The 20,743-nt window shown below is 46.9% G+C and overlaps 7 protein-coding genes across 7 annotated transcripts; 2 read left to right on the forward strand and 5 right to left on the reverse strand.

Moving 5' to 3' along the window:
• Positions 1-1,073: 1,073 nt before the first annotated feature.
• N7487_004315 (uncharacterized protein) lies at positions 1,074-2,828 on the reverse strand (the record flags this gene model as incomplete). Its single annotated transcript, XM_056872062.1, has 3 exons — positions 1,074-1,323; positions 1,376-2,380; positions 2,806-2,828. 3 exons carry the CDS (start codon positions 2,826-2,828, stop codon positions 1,074-1,076), a joined length of 1,278 nt encoding a protein of 425 aa, XP_056729782.1.
• Positions 2,829-2,848: 20 nt separating this feature from the next.
• N7487_004316 (uncharacterized protein) lies at positions 2,849-4,526 on the forward strand (the record flags this gene model as incomplete). The annotated part of the gene is made up of 2 exons (XM_056872063.1): positions 2,849-3,782; positions 4,000-4,526. The coding sequence occupies 2 exons, from the start codon at positions 2,849-2,851 to the stop codon at positions 4,524-4,526; spliced, it is 1,461 nt and encodes a 486-aa protein (XP_056729783.1).
• Positions 4,527-4,969: 443 nt separating this feature from the next.
• Positions 4,970-5,275, reverse strand: N7487_004317 (uncharacterized protein; the record flags this gene model as incomplete). The annotated part of the gene is made up of 1 exon (XM_056872064.1): positions 4,970-5,275. One exon carries the CDS (start codon positions 5,273-5,275, stop codon positions 4,970-4,972), a length of 306 nt encoding a protein of 101 aa, XP_056729784.1.
• A 7,073-nt stretch (positions 5,276-12,348) lies between these two features.
• N7487_004318 (flavin-containing monooxygenase) lies at positions 12,349-15,446 on the reverse strand (the record flags this gene model as incomplete). Its single annotated transcript, XM_056872065.1, has 9 exons — positions 12,349-12,666; positions 13,689-13,830; positions 13,885-14,090; positions 14,146-14,280; positions 14,330-14,376; positions 14,430-14,652; positions 14,713-14,777; positions 14,833-15,240; positions 15,287-15,446. 9 exons carry the CDS (start codon positions 15,444-15,446, stop codon positions 12,349-12,351), a joined length of 1,704 nt encoding a protein of 567 aa, XP_056729785.1.
• A 320-nt stretch (positions 15,447-15,766) lies between these two features.
• Positions 15,767-16,105, reverse strand: N7487_004319 (uncharacterized protein; the record flags this gene model as incomplete). Its single annotated transcript, XM_056872066.1, has 1 exon — positions 15,767-16,105. One exon carries the CDS (start codon positions 16,103-16,105, stop codon positions 15,767-15,769), a length of 339 nt encoding a protein of 112 aa, XP_056729786.1.
• Positions 16,106-18,250: 2,145 nt separating this feature from the next.
• On the forward strand, positions 18,251-18,626 carry N7487_004320 (uncharacterized protein; the record flags this gene model as incomplete). The annotated part of the gene is made up of 2 exons (XM_056872067.1): positions 18,251-18,382; positions 18,516-18,626. 2 exons carry the CDS (start codon positions 18,251-18,253, stop codon positions 18,624-18,626), a joined length of 243 nt encoding a protein of 80 aa, XP_056729787.1.
• Positions 18,627-19,696: 1,070 nt separating this feature from the next.
• Positions 19,697-20,668, reverse strand: N7487_004321 (uncharacterized protein; the record flags this gene model as incomplete). The annotated part of the gene is made up of 4 exons (XM_056872068.1): positions 19,697-20,011; positions 20,065-20,319; positions 20,374-20,542; positions 20,598-20,668. 4 exons carry the CDS (start codon positions 20,666-20,668, stop codon positions 19,697-19,699), a joined length of 810 nt encoding a protein of 269 aa, XP_056729788.1.
• Between the last annotated feature and the right edge of the window lie 75 nt (positions 20,669-20,743).

The following is a 20,743-nucleotide window of genomic DNA, read 5'->3' on the forward strand; positions in this document are numbered from 1 at the left end:
GGGGTAGGCTGGCTGGCCACTATTGGAAAATGGCCGACGCTAAGGAACTTTCATTTGCTGCTGACATGGTCGGGGTTTAACCACTTTTTTGGGCGGTTTCTTTCGCCCTGGTTGGTCACTGTTGACGGTATCATATCACATTTGTCACATTCTGTCTTGTACATTAGCGCAGCGTTAAAATATGCGGGATCCATATCAAGGAACTCAGGTCAAAGATGGTGAAAGGGCCCATCAACCGTCAAGCAATTACAGACAAAACAACGTCATGACCACCCCTGTCAAAATACGAAGCGCTTTAGCATAGGCGCGATAGGCCTTAAAAATGGGGCATAGGGCCCACTCAGTCTGTCGATCACATGTCAACTGCCAACCCGGGCCAACCTGGATTTACTCTACCCCTTATGGCTCTCAGGAAGCCAATCTTTTAGCCCTGCTGTACTTCAATACCACTTTTGCACGCCCTCTTTAAATCGCTAGTTTATTGAACGTTAGGTCACAATTTCACCGCCCGCCAATTTTGCATTTCAAATGGCACGAATATAATGTACAGGATCCCATTCTGTTAAAGCAATGCCGAAACTGACGCATGGCTTTCCAGCCTGCAACCACCTTTTTGAGGTCCGCAGCCTTGAGATGGCCCCCAAGCTCCCAGAACCTGCGAGATCACTAAGTCCCGTTGTCGTCCTATCCTAACGCAGCGTGCGGCTCTACGCTCGCAACGTTTGGGAAGCATTCGGGACCTTACCGCTCACTAGTTCTTACAACCTCCTACCTGGCACTTTGAAGGCTTTCATGCTAGGCGAATAGTAGAATCTATTTTTACTTTACTGACTAGGATGACCGGGAAACGAAGATCGAGCCATGGAAGACGAGCAAAGAGTAGGAATGGGATCATATTGAAACATATACTTTAGCAGCTAAATAACCTATTATTGACCAACAAAGCACCAGGACCTTTAAGCATTTACGTAGGTAACGCTACGCCAAAATGACTCAGCAGAAGAGGGAACTACAGAGTTCGCGAATGGGTTAGAAAGTTAGCATGTGATTTGCAGGGTTGGCCTTCCATTTGTTTAGGCTCGCGAGAGCCTCCTCAGTGACCGCTTCAGCACTAAAAGGTCGCCATGCCTTAAGCGCAATAGATTCTGTGGCGGGGGTTTCCCCCACTTTTGGACGTCTTGTAGTGAGAACTTGTCGGAAAACTTGCCTGTGATCAGCAAATGGACCACGGCCTCATCAAGGGCGGGATAAGACTTTGCGGCAGGAGGGTTCCCATGCAGGGCGTATGCAATCATAGCATCCAGCGGGAAACGGGAATTGTTTCTAAATACCTGTCAGTTGAGCAGGGATGGTACTGTACTGAAAGAATTCTCACATTTTTTTGCCTGCTTCTTTGCTGCACCGAATAAGAAAACTGGGGCCGAAGTAGTACACACACCACCACCAATACTCACCGATTTTCTTTTCATTGTGGAAAGATTTGTGGAGTTTTCTTTTCTCGACTGGTGTCAAGCCTCTCGAGTTGCAAAGCGTGCTGACGACATTCCTTTTCAGAGCAGTCTCTGCTGTGCCCCGTTGACGTTCACACTCGATTTCTCTGACAAAAAACAGAAACAGAGAACATCGAGCAACACGTAGCTTTACATCATGCATGTCATTCTCATTGTGCAGGCGCATTAAATAGGTCATAAGACTGGCACGATTGGGCTTTTGGGCGGAATTCGAGGAGCTTGAGTCATTCCAGGAAGGGCCGCTCCAGAAACCAGAGACCTTCCAGGTACAGGAGTACTTTTCTACAAAGGCAGCGAGGTTGTGTGAATGAAGGCGTTCGCAAGTGCGCTGGACTTCCGTTAGCTGTTGCAAAGTTAGTCGGGAATAAACCGATTCTAGAATATCAGGTTCATTCGGTTCACGATCTTCAACTGCTACATTTGGTTGCTCAGGCTCCTCTGGTTGCTCAGGCTCCTCTGATTGTTCTGGGGCAAGGCGGGGCCTGAGGTTCCTGGAGGATTGGTCTGATTGAGATTCAACAGCAAGGGAAAGCTTCCGCTTGGAGCTTGCCTGAAACCCCCCAATTGACAAGGGCAAGTGAGACGCATCTGAAAGCTTCTTGGGCAGCGCAGACAGGCCATTATTATTAAGCGAAGGAAAAATAGATGTGGAAATTCCACCTTGGGGATTCGAGGTAAAGTCGACCGGATTCTCGTCTTCACTCAAAAACCTCATAGAATCACCAATGGCCAAGTCAATAGGAGCATAGTCGGCTCGTTGCTGTGGTTCCAATGAGTATCGTTCACTCGAATTAATGTCGTCAGAGCCAATTGGATTGACAGCAGCAAATTCGTCCTCATCGGGAGCATCTTCAACTGTCGGCTGGACTCTTGACAAGGATTTTCGGGGGCGTTATTTCTTGCTGGTTTAAGAAGAGCTCAGGAAGAACAGGAACAATTAGAAGAGAGGTTGGAAAATGAGCGGCTTCATCAGGAGCTCGGCGAACTAGAGCAACCACGGAACGAGAAGCCTTCTCCACAAGAAGACAGACAGGATTCATCGCCACTGCGCCTTCAGTACCGATCCGAGGAACCCGCGCACGGTGATGTCGTGGATGTCAGCGCATAGCCACTAGGGCATGAGCCCCACATGTATTTAAACCAGTTTCTTACCCATTAATACAAACCACCGTTTTTGACCCCTGGACTCCGACAGTTATGAGCCCGGTTCGCAAGCACAATTAGGCCCTGACCAGGCCTAATCCTGATTCCCGACCATGGAGAACACGTTAGCGGTCGCCTTAGGAAGGCTTACATCCTACGAGCAGTGGAAACCATGGCTATCACAGATCAAGGCGATGGCCCTCGAGGCGGATATCTGGCAGCAGATCAACCCAGAACTACCAGTTGAACCCGAGAGACCTCCACCACCGTTAAAACCTATGCCCTCCGAGATACGACAAGATGCACAATCTATAAACGACCTTACCAATCAAGAAGTCACTCGTCTTCGCGATCTTCGAGGTATCTACCAGCAAGAGCGGTCGGAATACGAGTCACAAAGCAAGGCACGACGGATGATTACCGGATTAATCATGGCTACGGTAGACCCGAAATATAAATCGTACCTTCTCGGCCAGCTCACCCCGTACCAACAACTTCGTACCCTCTCCGAGCTATTCCAAGCGTCGGACCGAACACATATCCAGACGCTACGGCGTAAGTGGCGTAGCCTTTTTGAGTTTAGGGCTACCCACGATACCGCAGAAAAATGGCTTCTCGACGTCCACCAACAATATATTGAGGGTAACGCAGCCGGCGTTCCAGAGATTCAGCATCAAGAGAGTGTGATTTTCGATATTTTACATTGTCTTAAACATATTGCTCCTGGTTTTTGTGATATCTGGTATCACGAGGTTTTCAACAAGTCACGCAAGATTGAAGTACCCCGGTTAATCCGGATCTTCCAAGGACAACGAGAGTTTCAAGCTACAGAGCAAGGACACCCACTCGAAGCACCAAAAGGTGCCTTTTCTACATGGCAAGGGCATCCAGAAGCACAACCGTACCGGTGTGTATGCGGTAAGCTACACTCTTTCCAGCGGTGCTTCTACCTCAATCCAACCATACGACCGCCAAGCTTCCAACTACACCAGCCGACTATCTCTCGCATTCGAGAGAAATTAGATGAAGCTACCCTTGCTGAGATCAAGAAGGTGCTTCCAGAGTTCAAGGGTTTGGAGGAAGTTCCGCAACAGGCATACTCGGCATGGCCCTCGGAGCCGATGATCAGTTTTTAGCTATACGCAGTTCTCCAGCTCGCAGTGTCAAATAATGATGCGCCATAACAGTAAACAAGGACACTGTATAGGTGAGCACATAGATTGAAGGCTGCAAGCTGAGGGGGTGTGTCAGCGCATAGCCACTAGGGCATGAGCCCCACATGTATTTAAACCAGTTTCTTACCCATTAATACAAACCACCGTTTTTGACCCCTGGACTCCGACAGTGGACGCCGTAGTTGCTCCAGACGCCATCACCCACGAAGCGTTGGTAGAACCTCTCCGCCCAGGAACGCCAGGATCTGCGATAGATCCCCACCCCACTCCTCCAGTTGTTGAAGATACCTCTGTCCCAGATTCCTCCGTGGCCGGTATTATGCCCTCAAGGGCGGTCGAGCAGCGGCCCCCTCAAAAGCACATTGAGATCGAGCTCTGGTCTCTTGAACGAGGAGACTGGAGACGGTCAGACCGGCTCCGCGTCGATCCGTCAGATCCATCGCCGCTGGAACGAGTCGCGCAAAAGTATTTATGGAAGAATTATTCCCTATACGATAAGCATTTGCACAACCTGAGGCCAGCTCAATGTTACCGTGCAGCGACAGCTGATGGCAGTAACGCCTTCTTCATAGTTTCCGAGTATGAGGAGAAGAAGCTTGCGGCAGAGGGTCGAGTTGTAAAGGAGAAGAAACTCCTAGGGATGGCATCTCGAGTATTAGACCGGGTAGAGGGTGGAAGGTATCCTAAGTTCTCATGAGATACTCCTTTCAGGTCCTTAATAGACCTATGTGGCTTGAAATAAGAGCGTACTGCAGACAAGATATATGACACCCTGAGAGGAATCTAATAGGTGTGGTACTGAGATGAAAGACTGCTTTTGTGTCTATGATAGAGCTATGTAGAGTATCCTGTAAATGGTAACATAAAGGACGTTGATAACAGATTGTTTTTAGCTAGCTCATTTCAGGAGTAAGGATCACATAGAAGGCAGAAAATAAGAGACTCCTTTCGAGAGGGCTCAGCATATGGGAAAATCCTCTTGAGAGGGAATCAGTCACAGTAGGGCCTGCTGAAGAGCACAGGCGACACAGAAGGCTACACGTCATATGAGCTGGCTCTTGGTACTACTTCTCTCCTAGTCCAATCATTCTAGGCTTAACCCAGCCTTGAGATAGTCTAGAGGCAATGCCCACGCGGTTCTCAGCCAGATACCCACCGTGTCCCAGTGAGGGCTGGTGTCATTGGCTTATCAGCTGAAGGGCGGGTCCCCGCAGTGGCCTTCGATTCGGTGGTGGTCTGGACCCCTCCAGCAGCTTCTTTCTTTCGGGCTAATTTCCTCGAGAGCCTGGCAATATAATCTCCAAACTTTGAAGCAGCTCCAGTGATGTGGTCATGGTCTGAATGACACGTAATGGCTTGGTCATTCACAATCTGCTTGCCATGACTCGCGTTATTGACGACCACAAACTCGCTAACACGTCGCAAACTACCCTGCACTGCATGCATAAACCGCCTCACTGTTTCTTCCCCTCATCATGTGGAATTCAGGGTTGAATTTGTGGCACTGACACGTATGAGAGAGTCTCATGAGATAATCACGAATATATAAGTCCTGTCTTCTATTACGGACGAATCGGCCTGGGCGCATACTTGAGCCGTATTAACCGACGCGAGTCAGCGCGGTGTGGTTGCGACCTTGGCAACCAAACGGTGACCCACGTCCTGCTAGAGTGCCCGTTGCACCAGGACGGGCGCGACTGGATGAGATGTGCACTCTGATCAGGGAATCGCCTTTCGTCTGGATGAGCTCCTGACGCGACCGGAGGCGCGCACCATTGTGGCCAATTTCAAGCAGTCGCACCAACTGCTTTAGGAGTGGAAGAAAGGGATGAGAAAGACCCCTAAGGACAGTGTGACGGGCGAAGAAGGATGGAGCCCAGTAGGAGTATAGTTCCAGGTCCACTGTACTCCCTTGATTCAAGCGAGCGCGCGAGCGGCAGCCGACGGGTTGAATGATTGCCAGGAAGATGGAGTGAGATTTATGCGAATGTGGTTAGGCAAAATGCCGGAGGGGGAACCAGGGGTAAATTGACGGTCATTTTGGGTTTTCTTTGTGTTTATCATGTTTGCATCCGCGCATTTCCTGTGTTTTCTTTGCATCTTTTACATTCTAGAGCGAATGATCATGGGATCGCTTTGCGAATTTCATGAATCAATCGTTCAGTGGGCTGGGACCACTTCCGTTGGCAGGCCTGACAGCACTCCCGCATAACAGCATATATCTAGAGCGAGCTACATTGGGCAAATGAATTCATCATCATCATCATCATCATCTTTGATTTTTTGCCTCTTTTGCCTGTAACAAAACGAGTTCATCCTAGATATATTCTGCCAACAGTGTGTTTTCTACTTGGGCGGTAGAATATATAGCTGGGTAATATAATATAGTTGGTAGGTCGATCAATGACGTTCATATGACAGAAATAGACGGATACGACAATGTATGGTAAATCTGACATATGTAAATTCTCTAACTAACTAAAATGACAAGATCCGCTCTTTTCCAATCTCGGCGGACATAGCTGATTAAGCAATGTATGTATTTTTGTATGGTACCGTTATCATGACGGTCCATTGATTTCCCGGTTTGTAAAGACCTGGTAATTTCAGCATGCATAAATGCATAGTACTTGACACACCCCCCAGTTCTTGAAGCTATTCAAAGCTCTCAAGGACTGCCTTTCTTCCAACTGTTTCGCAGCTGCTTCGCAACCGCTTCGCAAATGATTCGCAAGTGATTCCAACTTACCTCACCTGTCTCCTCACTGATCTCGGCTCAAATCGTCGATTTATGCAGTTTCCGCAAAACAGCCTCTGTTCTCAGAGGTCATGTGACGAATCATGTGACCTACGTCCCTCATTCCAACCAACTCTCTGAAGTGTCCCTGCTTCTGCTTCGTCAGAGCTTTGGTGAGCCCATCTGCTGGCATCGCAGCAGTTGGTACCCAGTCCACATATACTCGACCTGCGCTAACTTCTTGCTTCATCCAGCATCGATTGATGTCAACATGCCGGAGCTTCGTATGCATCGCGGCCCCTTCCTTCGTCAATAAATCGACAGTTTGCTGGTTGTCACACATGATGGATAGTGGGTGATCTGGTTCGAAGCCTAGTGCATTAAGCACTCGTCGCCACCACTGTACGGTTTTTCCTGCCTCTGCTAAAGCTAGTAGTTCGGCCTCGGTAGTCGATGTGGTGACAGTCTTCTGCTTAGTGGCCTTCCAATCGATTGGGCCACCATATAACTTGCAGATATACCCTTCGGAGCTCTTTCGATCTTTATGGTCTCCGAACGACGCATCGCTTGCAAATTCAACTGATTTCGCCGCCATCGTCAGGGTCGTATCTCGATTTCTAGGTTGTTTGTTTGGTGTTCTGATGCCGTATTCAATGGCCCAAAAGCGTGTCTCATAGAGATACTGTATGATGCGATCGACTGCATCTATATGCTTTGGTCCTGGATTTGTAAGGAATTCAGCCACTTTGGAGGTTGCTTTTGCAGCATCTACCCGGGTAATGGTGGTGGCATACTGCGCAGATCCAACCTTGGCCTGGAAACCATGAATCTGTTGCGGTGATGCCACCCCATCATAGGGTACTAGAGGCTCAATGCTCAGTGGGGACCCTATTTTTCTCTCTGTGACGAGATTGTATTTGTGTGCCATGCTCTCGATGTAGCTATCTTGGCATAACCAGAGCTTCTTCTGCTCTCTATCACGTATAATACGTATATTCAAGAACCAGCTTGCATCCAGTTCTCGAAGCTCCCATTGCTTCTTTAGATTTTGATCTAGTAAAGCGGCTTCTTTAGCCTGTTTGGGGTGATTGACGATGATGATATCGTCCACGTAGAAAAAGACAATAATGCCTTTGGTTGTAAAGATGCATGGATCTTCTTCCACTGGGGTAAGGCCTAGTTTTACTAGCACCTTTGTAGCTTCTTGCTGCCAAAGCCTTGGTGACATGCGCAATCCGTAGAGGGCTCTATGCAGGAGCCAGCACTGATTTAGTGCTTCGAAGCCTGGTGGACACTTGGTATAAACCTCGCTTTCTAGCATTGAATTCAGGAATGCGGTAACCACATCTCTCTGAATCATATCTAGATCAAAGGCGGCAACTAGTGCGAATACTGCTCTCGCTGTTTTGACAGCTAGTGTAGCAGCTCTCTTTTCTTCAGTTGACATCCACTGTAGATCTCCTCTCACGCAGATTCTTGCTTTGAACTTCTCGAGCATACCATCTGCATCAAATTTGTATGTAAATACCCACTTCAATGGCAAGATCTGGGTGCTCTTTTTGTTCGGTAATGCAACCTGAGAGAAGGTCTCTTTAGCCTTTAAGGTCTCAATTTCAAACTCCGCAGCTGCCTTCAATTGCGTGGCAAAGGGATGGATTTTTAGCCGCTTCCAGTTCTCTGGTGGTGGAGGCATCTGATCTCTATGCAGTCTGTTTTGCATATTGAGCTTCTTCGTAATACCTGTTGTAAAGGCATATAGAAGGCTTGGTGGCTCGGCTAGCTGTTTCTCGTCTAGCGATAGATATGCAGTGTAGTCTGGATCTGCCTTTGGCTTCCGTATTCTGGGGCCTGAGATGATGTTAGATTCATCAATTGACGCAGAGATCTCTCTAGTAGGCCGATCTTCTGGCTCTGGAGTAGGCGTATACTGCATCTCTTGTTGCAATTGACGCTCTATCTCTGCTTCATCTTCATCATATTGATCTCCCTCTCCCCCTTCAGCTTCGATCGACTGTATGACATTGATCGGATCTGGCGAAGATAGCGAGGTAGGAGATCTCTCATGTGGCGTACTCTCAATCGTAGCAATCGACGATAGTGCTCTTTGTGGTGAGGCTCTCTGTGGTGACATAGGGAAGCTCCCAGGGATCTGTTCTTGATCCCTTACCTCTATCATTGAGATATGTTCTACCACTGAAGCAGGGCCTGCCATTGAAGCCGGTGTTAAAGGTAAAACAGGTGTTTCCTTTAAAGGGGGGACCCTTGGTGTCTCCTCCCTACTATCTAGAGTTTGAGCTTGCTCCACAACTCTAGATTCCTGGATTTCTTCATTTACCGCCTCTGGTGCAGTACCTTGTTCTCGGTTTTCGACGTCATCATTGAGAGTTATGCGAGCAATTGACATCGGCATACGCATCTCTATGCTCAATTCTGACTGCGCTTCTTCCATTGAGAGCACTTGGGGCCAGTTCTTAGCGCTTAGTCCATTTGTCATAGTACTAATTGCATCTTCTTCTTGCGGTAAAGGCTTCGTTTTAGAGTACTGTCTCGATTCATCGAATACAGCATCTCTTACAACTTCAACTCTGCCTATGCCTGCTCGCCCTTTGTATGGAAACCAGATCTTGTATAGGCTCTTTGAAACATAGCCTACAAGATAGCCGATCTCTGCTCTCGGAGCCATCTTGTTAGATTGTACTCTCTTCAGAAGCCTTGAGTACGTTAAGCACCCATATAGCCTCATATTCGACAGGTTGACAATTTGATCTTTTAAGCCATCTGGAGCCGCATAGCGCATCAATTCCTTCCATGGTATGATCCACTTACCATCCATCTTTGTAGGGGTACGATTCATCATATATGCAGATGCATACATCGTCTCTGGCCATAGATTGTGGGGTAGGTTCGTACCATTGAGCAATGCTCTGCCGTTCCTTACTATCATGCCTCCAGATCTCTCTGCTGGTCCATTCATCTCTGGCAAGCCAGGTGGTGCATGCTCAATGGTACACCCTTCGTCTTCAATCATAGATTCAACCTCATTGCCGGCGCTTCTCTCATTATCATAATGAAATACCCTGATCTCGATTTTCAACCAGTTTCGGATCAATGCTAAGAATTTACGAACTGCCATCTGACACTCGCTCTTCTTTATATGGGTAAATACGAAGTGACACCTTATTCCATCGAGATAGAAGTGCGTCATCCATATATGACCGTTGTAGGCAGGCTGGTTTTGTACTAGATCGAAGTGTACTCTCCCTAATATACCATATGCCTGGCCTATCTTCCGGCGAGAGATTTGCCTAGGTGCATCTGCCAATTGACAAGCTTCACATACCTGCATTTCTTTGCCTGGGTTGCTTGCAATAGTGATTCCTTCAGTCATCTCTGCCAGTTTGACAATTCGCGCCTTGCCAATGTGGCCTAATCGACGATGCCAGAGCTCAATTGAAGCCTCAGATTTTGGCTCCTGATTGGATTTCTTAGTGGCAAACGTCATTTCAGGCTTCAAATCTGATGCCTTTTGGGTTATAAAACCCCTTGTCTGGGTGAGCCATGATAGCTTCTGATCGTGGTAGATCTTATAGATCTGACGATGGCCATCAATTGTCTCAATGCAGTTTGCTCTGAGATTCATTAATAGGCCCCCCTTCATCATCAATCCATGAGATATCAGATTACTATGGAAGTTTGGCGAGTACCTAGTTTGAAATAGGTTCATCTTAACGGCGCTTCCAGTGGTAGGGTTTACACCATAGATGACCACAGTGCCTATACCGGCCACCTTCGTCTCTGTATCTCCCACTTTGACGTTGCTCTGTACGCTTTTAAAGGTGCTAAACAAGCTCCGATTGTTGCATACGTGGATTTGAGCACCTGTATCAACTACCCATCTGTCTTCTGTAGGTGTAGTTGTGGCTTCAAAATCCTTGATTTTTGTTGACATAACGGTGTCAATTTTGACTGCGTTGGTTGTCAAGAAGCCAAAGGCTTCATCGTCGAGGGTTGTATTCGCTTGCTCTTTAGCAAGGGTCCCCCTTGGCCTTCTGCATATGCAGCTCGCTTCTTGTCGACAATTGCCTTCCATCTAGGATTAGCCTTCATGGCCTTCTCCCACTTCTGTTTCAATGCCGGTGAGGGCTGGTAATTAGCAGGCCTTCTATCTTCATAGATTTCCCAGCAGGCCCAAGGCATATGAACTCTCGATTTTACCCTGTCACATGGACATGGCCTTCTTTCTAGGCCATCATTCCTTGCCTCTATAGGCTTTGCTTCTTCATTGCCTTGCCATGTCGAGAAAGCAGCCTTTGAGATGCCTCTTTGCGCAGCCGGCCTGCCATGGGTAATCTTCCAGTGGGCTTTGTACCGAGTCATGATTTCGAAGAAAGGGATGTCCTGATTATCCTGTACTCTGAGAGCCCATGTTTCATAGAATCCAGGCGACATTATAGAGATTGCTTCAAGGAATTGATTCGTGGCATCCTCTGCTTCTGGCATCCTTGCCTTCTTACACGATTGGTAAAGCGATTCCCAGTTTAGAAGCCATTTCTCGATATCGGTGTTCCGATCTAGGCCTCTATCTAGGTTCCGCCACTGTTGACGGAGCTTAGTTTTGTATGTAGGATCGCTCTCTGGTGCAAATCGTTTGTGGAGATTGAGCATCAGCTCCAAAGGTGATGGTATATCAATGATAAAGGGCTGGTAGGGAGTATCAACTGACTGCCTAATTGCCACCGCCACTAGATCTAATGCCTGTAGTTTCGACTGATAGGCTCTGTTCTCTGCATCCCAATCTGCTTTTAGGGATAGCCTCACATTGAACCAGTGTTCTGGGTATTCTTTTATGGCATCTTTGACAGAGATGATCTCTTCAGGTGGTTCCAATTTAGGACGTTCTTCCTCCTTAAGAGACGGATTGCATTGATCCCATACTTTATATGCAACTGCAATTGCTTTAATATATGAGAGCCATGCATCCCATGATTCTGTATCCTTCAAAATGACGCGGGAGGAGGCCGCGGAGAGGCTTGACATGATATTCATTATTGTCGATTTTCGTCGATGAATCTGATCTTCTTCGAAGGAGATAGGGGTGCTTCGACGATTCAGGGGTTGACCGTTGTCAAAACCACTGTGAATCGGCGACAGCTAGGTAAAAGATGGTCTATATGTTGTAGACAGATCTTAATTGGAACGAAGCCGGGCTCATAACTGACAGAAATAGACGGATACGACAATGTATGGTAAATCTGACATATGTAAATTCTCTAACTAACTAAAATGACAAGATCCGCTCTTTTCCAATCTCGGCGGACATAGCTGATTAAGCAATGTATGTATTTTTGTATGGTACCGTTATCATGACGGTCCATTGATTTCCCGGTTTGTAAAGACCTGGTAATTTCAGCATGCATAAATGCATAGTACTTGACATCATATACTAATTTATTACCTCATCCGGAAAAAGCGGCCCTTTGTTCAAATGTGAACACTGAATTATGCTACAATCACAAAATAAGAAAGGAGGTTGATGACAATTTAACGACGGAAGCCCAGCCTTTTCTTTGGTTGGCCGTAATCTTTATTTAGAACACGAGCGACCAAAAATCAAATAAGAGTGTCCATGAACGGGCATGGGGCGTGTATTGGTTGGGAGAGTTCTTAAGTGAACATTGATCTACAATCCGATGATAAAGGGACCATACTGGAATACGCATCCACCCGATGTGTAGTGTATAAGCCATATTGTATAAGCAACACTTTCCATTCCAAAACTAATTTATACAGTGTTCTCTGCTTTTGGTATAGCCCGTTCAAGCTTAAGGAGTTGCTTAGCTGTATCAATAAATGTCTGCTCCTTAGACCTCCCTCGAGCCAAGTCTCCGAATACCTCAACGGCTTCTTCAATGTCAAAGCGTGGCACCGGGGGAATAATCCCACTGTTTTCCCCAATACGTTCCTCTAATTCAGGAAGCTTGCGAAGGTACTCAGCTATCTCGTCGAACGACAGCGGATGTCCAATAACGAAGCGCTTATTGGCGGCAGCTGGGTTTGTGAGTGCAGCTATATGCATTTCAGCAAGGTCGCGGACGTCAATCTAGTAGAATGAAATAGTATCAATAAACTACATTACACTTTGCCTCGAACCAACATCATTTACGCAACAGTAGCTAGGACTTATGGATCACAACGAAGTGGATACATTTTGGTTTCGCACGATCCAAGGTCAAGGTGAGTTGGAGTGATTCATGGCAGCCACTTAGTCCACCGTTCTTTTTTTTACCTCCTCTTAAATACCTAGGACATCAAATCCGTGCGGCCTTAGCGGACACACCTACGAGACTGATGGGGAATGAAATTTACGTCTCTTCACCACCATTCCCCATTCAGCTCGCTGATTGAGATGAACAAGTAATGTGTTCCACTATGTAATCTATTCACCTGAAATCTTCAAACTGTCTTGGAATACATTGGTAATCGTCTTCGGGGGCAAAATAAACATTATTCAGCACGCCAAACAACTGCTTGGCAGCATCATATCTTATTGACTTTCTTATTCAAGTCGGCGGAAATGCGAGGATTGGTGGATTTTTGGCAAGGGCTAAAATGATCCAACCCAGACTATGGTGTAACAAAACCAAAAAAGATTGTCCTCAGATCCAAGCCTGCTGACCATACGCACTAAAGCATCTGGTCCCAGATGACTAACTATAACGACTACCGATACTCCCAGTGCTTCATTGTGGGAAACCGCGTGCCAATCCAGAAACTCAATGAGCTGAAAGGGTATGAAAAGAAGTTCCATCCACTCTTCGGGTCGGTATATTGTGACAGAAATCGACGGGTACAACCATGTATATAAAATTGACATATGTAAAATTCTCTAACTAACTAAAATGACAAAGTCCGCTCCTTTTTCCAATCTATGCGGACATCGCTGATTAAGCAATGTATGTATTTTTGTATGGTACCGTTATCATGACGGTCCATCGATTTTCCGGTTTGTAAAGACCTTGTAATTTCCATCATGCATTATGCATGGTACTCGACATATTGCTATATTGGAGATTATTAGCTGGCGATTAATGATTCAATGCGAATAGTCAAGAAACAACGTACATTTGAACAGTTGCGTGCTAATACCGTTTTGCTGAGAGCAGTCTGTATGGTGTCACACCACTCAGTCTCAGCCCCTTTGCACACCTCGACAATCGATGCCTGTCGCTGGAGTATAGGACGTGCAATAACAAGGTTGACCGAGCTGCAATGAAGATCAGCTGATATCCACGAAGCATTGCCAGATAGCAGCACTCACCACTCCATCGCAAAAAGGACAGATGTGTGTCCACTGCCAGCATTCGGACCCAGCAAGTAGAACATATTAGGAAATTCGTTCATCGCCACAGTCTTGTAAGCGCCAATGCCACCTCGATGGTCCCAGTGCTGTTTCAGAGATTTTCCTTGCCTTCCTATCACTTCATTGGCTTTCCATTGTGTGAACTCGAACCCCGTCGCGAGAACCTACGAAGTAGGTCAGCTTGCGTTATTACCTCACACTCATCCACGTGCATCTCACGATGAAGTCAACCGGGTATTTGTCGCCTGAACCTGTTGTCACACTTTTCGAGTCAACTTGTGCAATCGAGTCCTTGATCAACTTCATTCTAGGGTTGCGAAGCGACCGTATGTAGTGATTATCCAGTATCCTTCGCTGCACACAGTGTTAATAGCAGCCCAACACAGTTCAAACTCTCGCTTACTCTGCATCCAAGGTCATAGCCAGGCGTGAGCAAAGGCCAGTATCGCTCTAAAAGGATCCAGTCAGCATTAGGTGGGCAACACAGTTTGCCACATACTTACCAGGGGCGTTCTCTGTAATATACTTCCGACTGTAAGAAGCTCTCTCTTCCCTTATTCCTTTCCCTTTGTAACTGTCGTAAAACTGCGCAAGGGTTGTATCAAGAATCCAAAAGATCAGCCAACGGATAAGCAACAAGGTCAGCGGAATATAGGAGAAACAAGCGCGCAGTGCTTTTCCAAATCGATAGTTGCCTATGGGCATCGGGACATAATGTTGTGGGCTCTACTCGCATGTAACAGAGTCAGGAACAATCGAGCAAGCTCCCTGGAATGGAACACTTACCCGAATAAACTGCGTCAGGCTGTTGACTTCATCAATTACAGCAGGAACTACCTGTGAGCCAGAGCCTACAGGATGTTATTTCAATGCCACTGCTAGGCGCGTCATAAGGTGTGAACAAACATCCGTTACCCACCACGGCCACGTTGAGGCCTCGGAGGTCGTACTCTTTACTCCATTTGGCAGTATGCACCACGGGGCCTTCAAACTTCTCCAACCCAGGCAAAGCGGGGAGCTTGGGGTTTGTATAACCCCCAACAGCGGAGATCAAGACTTTGGCTTCGTGAAGAAATTCCTCTTCCGTATTCAAATCGCAGAGATACACATGCCATGTACCAGAGGCTTCTACCCACTGGGCACCTTTCCACTCAGTCTGAACCCTCACATGTTCATTGACATGGTTCACGCAAGCGACGCGTTGGATGTAGGACAATATCTCTTTCTGAGATGGAAAAAGACTGGTAAAGTCCGGGTTCGGGAACCATGACAACGAATACAAAGCGCCGGGTATATCAACACTGCATCCGGGGTCTGCAGTTTGTCAGCCAATACACTTTGAAGGGGCAGGAAACATCACATTTGTTCGCTGCCCAGGCTCCACCTAATTCTCGAGCGCGGTCGTAAATCACATAGTCGCTGACATGTAATTGCCGTTGGAGCTGGCATGCCATATCGATACCCGACAAGCCTGCTCCGATAATGACGACGTCGCTGTAGAATTTCTTCTGTTTTTCCATAGCCGGCCTGTGATGTGAGAAATAAACCTTGTGGAAAATATTCAAGTATGCATTTATAAGAGCGGGACAACGATCATTACATTATAACTACCCGAACGATCTATCCCTATCGACGAGGTCGGTTCAGACGTGAAGGAAACTGGAGAGATTAAACGTAAACAGTTTTGAACCTAAATAACCAACCACAGAATGGCACTGTGGGGAAAACGAGATCCAAACCTAGCAAGTCGCGGTCAATTAAACTGTTCAATTCTTCCCTGGAATATTACCGCGGTCATTTTCTTTAGCATCCTGTTACTTCCTCTAGGCCCGGTGACAGATCATGGCAGCTCCACATTGATGAACAGTAGCTTAGTCCGCCCCTCAGCGAGACCGAAAAAATGATTCAAAGCTCCCTCCCGATTTGTCTTTAAGTTTTGAAAGTTATCCCCGCCGTATCCCCCCTGAAGACGATGAGACCCTTGAGGAGTCTGCTTCCATTGCTTTGCATCATGCTGGAGAAGAACATGGCATTTTCCCTTGCAGAGACCTTTCCGTTTGCTGTTGTGGTACAATTTGCGAGCCTCTCCTGGTCGACCTGACTGGCCACCGTGGCCGTTCTTCATTTGTTTGGTGTTTTTGCAACCAAAAGTCGAACCTCGGTTTTGTGCCTGAGCCATATAGAATGAAACCAGTGCATCGATATTCTGCGGTGCTACATCACGGGAGCCATTGCCCTCCCTGTTTGTTCCCGGACGAAATGGTGTCTACTTGTCGACCAATTTTTTAGGCCAGCAGGTTTCGCCCAGCAGAGACAGCAATCTTTCCTCTACCAAAGATACAACCCCTTGCATCAATAGGCATAACTCTGAACAACTGCTTATCGCAGGCTTTGTTCCTAGGAAGGTCATTAATGGTGGGGAATGTTTGTTCATCCTCACATGGCTACCGCCAATGAGCACGAAGAAAATTGGGAAAGGTGAAGATAATTGGTGGCTTAGATGGGCCTAGCTTGCCACTTCAGGTACCTGTTCATAGCTACCTTCGCGTCATCATCTCTCATGGCGCTGTCTGTGGTTCTTACAAGATATAAGACTGGGGTTTTCCCTCATAGCAGTTCTGTTAATCTCTTCACTGTCTAACATCTCCACACAAGATACGCACCTCATCAATTAAAACATGGCAAATCAGAGATGCTTGTGCCACGCACAATGGCTCACTCTCAGGTTACAAATGGCTCTGGAAGGACATCCGCCTCCCCAACCGTTAGAAGATGACATCTCCCAGCCTAGCTCCTCGAAAAAGGCGTTGTTAGGTTCTGCTTTTGATAGTGACATATTTGTTGAACAGGGAAGCAGGAGGAGATCTTGTGCACTGGTACCCAATGTAAGTTTGGCATCATGAAAAATATTCTGGACGGGGACTGATAATAGCATGTGATCAGGTCACACCTCTAGCTTCTCTATCCGACTGTACAGAAGACACTAGGAACGCTTTGGATTTTACAAAATTTCTGATTATTTAATTTCAGACAAAACGGCGATGTGCTCATTTCGGTGGACGTGAACAGATGAAATTGCATAGCTTTCAGAAGGGTAGTTTTGGAAATACACGGGGAAAAGTTTCTGTATTTTGAGCTTTATAGTATTTTGTACAGCGACAGAAGCATACATTGCATTAGTCAGGCTGCTTGTCGAAGACCTGCTTACCGAAAATTAAGCTCCGCTACGTCCCAGTTATTTGGCCTGAATCCGAATATTATTGTTTGTTCTGCTTGAGTGAAGCTTTTAGCAAATTCCCTCGGTTCAGGGCCATCCTGTCCTTTCCAGCTATCGTCGTCCGCTGGTTTGGAGACCACGAGATCTCGATGTAGGCCTTGATGGAGGAGCAGATGAACGGTACTCGGCGTTTGGCTGGAAAACCCGGGTGGGGCAATGAGCGCGACACTAAAAATTATAGGGGAGACAAACCTCTCAGGGTTTCAATCTTGTGAAGAGCGTAGTCTGAAGATTTTGAGCCTCTACAGTCACTGTGCTGTCGCGGCCGTCAGTCAATGGACCTGGAGCCAAGCTAGACCTAGAGCTATGGACGTACGTCCAGCTTGGACTCAAATCAACAGCCCGAAGTACTTGGCCCCAGATCGGCTGCTCTGGGCCCTTGCCTATGGAGCCACAGCCCTCCCACCATAGCTCCCCGGCATTGGACGTGCGTCACTCGACCACTGGCTTGCCCAGATACTGGTCCCCAAACCGCAGTCACTGTTCCCAAGGCTATGGCCCATAGTCCCAGGCGGCTTATGAGCCACGGACCATGGGCCAGCTAGGCTCAGTATCCACCAACTGGCGACTTGGTTGGATTACTAACCTGGATGGCCGTGGACCTGCGATTCAGGTGAGGAAGGGGCTCTCAGTTAGCCAATCTTTTCAGCCTTGCTTTACATACACCACTTTGGCACGCCCTCGTTCAACGAACGTTTGGTCACAATTTCACTGCCCGCCGATTTTCCTCACGTTGGATATTACGTTGAACCCGCGCGTTAATGGTGAATAAATACTTTCCTCTCCCTACGATTTTATCATTTAATTGCGGTCAGATCGGTCTCGTTCCACTTTGAATTGATAATGCATGTGTCCGACTTTCAAATTTCCTACGGATTTGAAAGTTCGAAACGAACGGCAAGTCTATTTTAAAATATTGAACAGATTTTTTTAAAAAACTAGGGCACCTGGTTAAATCCTATCTTTTTGAATTTATCAGGGCGTTTGCGTTTCTATATAGGTTCCTACCACCCAAAGTACCCCCAGATATCAAGGCAACCACTCACAATGGCCGCTATCAATTTCACCAGGTCCAAGGAAGTCACCTCGAAACGAAAATTGATGCGGCAAAAACGATGCCGTCGCAAATCAAGTCTGATGAAAAAGGCATATGAATATAGTAAAATGTGGAGTGCAGACGTATGCGTGGGAATTGAGAGACGGGCCAGGTACATATCTTATCAGCGGATACTTCGGGATTTTGGGCTTTCCTTCGCTCGCAATTGGTATGTCTCCAGCTATGGCTCAGATGAAAGACGACTGACCTATCAAGAACTCCTACTATCCAACCCCAATACTAGTGACAGACAAGGATCTGCAGCAGTTTGATAAAGATACACCGCAGCGACCTAAACGAAGTCGTAAGACCAAAGCGAAACTTTAACCTGAAGGAAAACCTTTGCAATTCGTGATTTGTTCTCCCATCCTTGGTCAGAGATTGCATCCAATCATTATCTGAATACATAGAATAAGCTACTTCAATGAATTTATTGCACGATGAGTTTGAGTTGTGTAGTTGTGATCTCCAGACGCAGTATTTCTCCACCCGGGCCTATTCGACCCTCGGATCAAGTCTATCGTGGGAAGCACCACGATTTTGGCACACCTAGATATTCCTACGAATAGATTGATCGTCGGATCAGGTCTAGCTTCTCTTCTGGACGTGGTAATCCAGGAGTCATCTGCCCACCCACAGGTGAAGTGGATTGGAAGCTAATCATCGACCCGATGTAGAGCCTTACCTATATAAAGGCCACAGAGCCCGCTTTGTTTGTATCCCCTAGCATGACCTCCATACTCTGCGGATTCTTATTCAGCGATAGCTTTCTCGAAGCTTTCCCGGTTCGGATTTGCAGAGCGACTATGGATATAAGAGCCTGTGGGAGACCTAACACGATGCTGAGCAAAGGTCGTGGCAAGGAATATCTAGATAGATACCACTTGAGCTTTGAATTATTCCGAATGCTCTTGTTGTACTTACGGGTTCTACCAGGGCACTTGTACCGGCGTCACGCGGTAGGTCTGATCAAATAGCACGGGTACCAAAGCCTCCCATCTTGCAAACAGTTCTCAGGGGAAGAAGAAAGGTTTTACTCTTTTTGAAGAAAAAAAGGGAGATGTATTTACGGTTTGAACAAGATAACTTGGCCGAATTTAGTTAAAGGGTAACACTCACGAGAGGTAAAGGACGCTGATTCCCCGAAAGGAAATCGACAGGGCGCAATTTATCAGCATTAAATGTGTCTGGTAGTGAGCAGCGATTTCGGAAATAAAGTCTCTCATACTAACACTTCGGACGAATTAACACCTTCCCCGCTTTTCTTTATTGGGTAAATCTCACGCTGAATGAAACTTGCGCCAAGTTCTTACTTTGAATGTTACAGTATATTCAATGAGAAGAATGGCTTGTATTGATGCGACATTCAAAGGATGTAATTTCTAATCGTTTGGCGGTTACTTCCTTACGTAAATGCTCAACATATCGGTTCCCTTCCCGCTCTCGTACGACCTCTCGGGCTTAATATACCACTTCCTCTCGAAAGAACCTGTTCCCACCTGTTGGGCTGGTTTAAGAGGATGCAGGATTCCATCACCGCCCTCAGCCAGTAAGTTCCAGTGGACGCCTTGTAAGGGCCATGGTGGGCCTGGATGACTGAGTTCTTTGAAGAGAGGAAACTCCAGACAAACCAGAAGGCCACCGGAAAACAACAAGTCAGCCATACGCAAGGCCCACTGAGAACGCATTTCCGGATGAAGAGCACAGAGAAACTGGCTTGGGTTAGCTTGTGTGCTGAGGCCGATAGACCCCATGGATGACTTACAGTGTAGTCATAAATTACGTCGAACTTCTCCCCTTTCGTGCAGTCCGATTGGAAAAAATCACCCTGGATGAAAGATACCGAGCCTCTTTCAAACTTACTCGCCCAAGCAGACCCGAAATTGTACGGTTGTGGCATTTGAAGTTCTTTGTGTGTATTATACTCCGCAGTAGAAACTCCCTTCGATGAGATCTCGAGCCCAACAGCGTCAAATCCATGTAGAGCAAGCATAACAACATCGTAGCCTTTTCCGCATCCCTACGCAGAGTAAGTTTCCTGCATTTGTGAGAAATAGAAAAAAAGAGCTCTTACAGGTACGAGAATCTTCTTCCTCTGGCCGTTAGCTGCAAGTGGGCTCAAGATGTCCTCTCCTTGCTCCAGAAGGTCAATCAAGGCAGGTGAGGGCTTCCCTCTGTCCCACATGTCACTGTTATCAGTCTCCCATAGATTGTTCCATGCATCATTGTGGTCCTCGATCGAACTGCGAGCTGTCAGACCTCTCTCAGTCTAAATATTGAACATGAAAAATCCCATACCTTTGTTCGAAGTGTTTGATCAGGCGAGACGGACCCTCGGGGGTCTGAAGCTGTTCTGGCGGAACCGTCATTTCAAGTGTCTGTCACGTTTACTGATAGGTGAATAGTTTAATGGAAAAACATCAAAGGAAGTCCTAAAGAATTGG

This window comes from Penicillium crustosum (assembly GCF_028827405.1).
Source record: "Penicillium crustosum strain IBT 35664 chromosome Unknown utg000002l_segment0_segment0, whole genome shotgun sequence".
NCBI classification, from domain to species: domain Eukaryota; kingdom Fungi; phylum Ascomycota; class Eurotiomycetes; order Eurotiales; family Aspergillaceae; genus Penicillium; species Penicillium crustosum.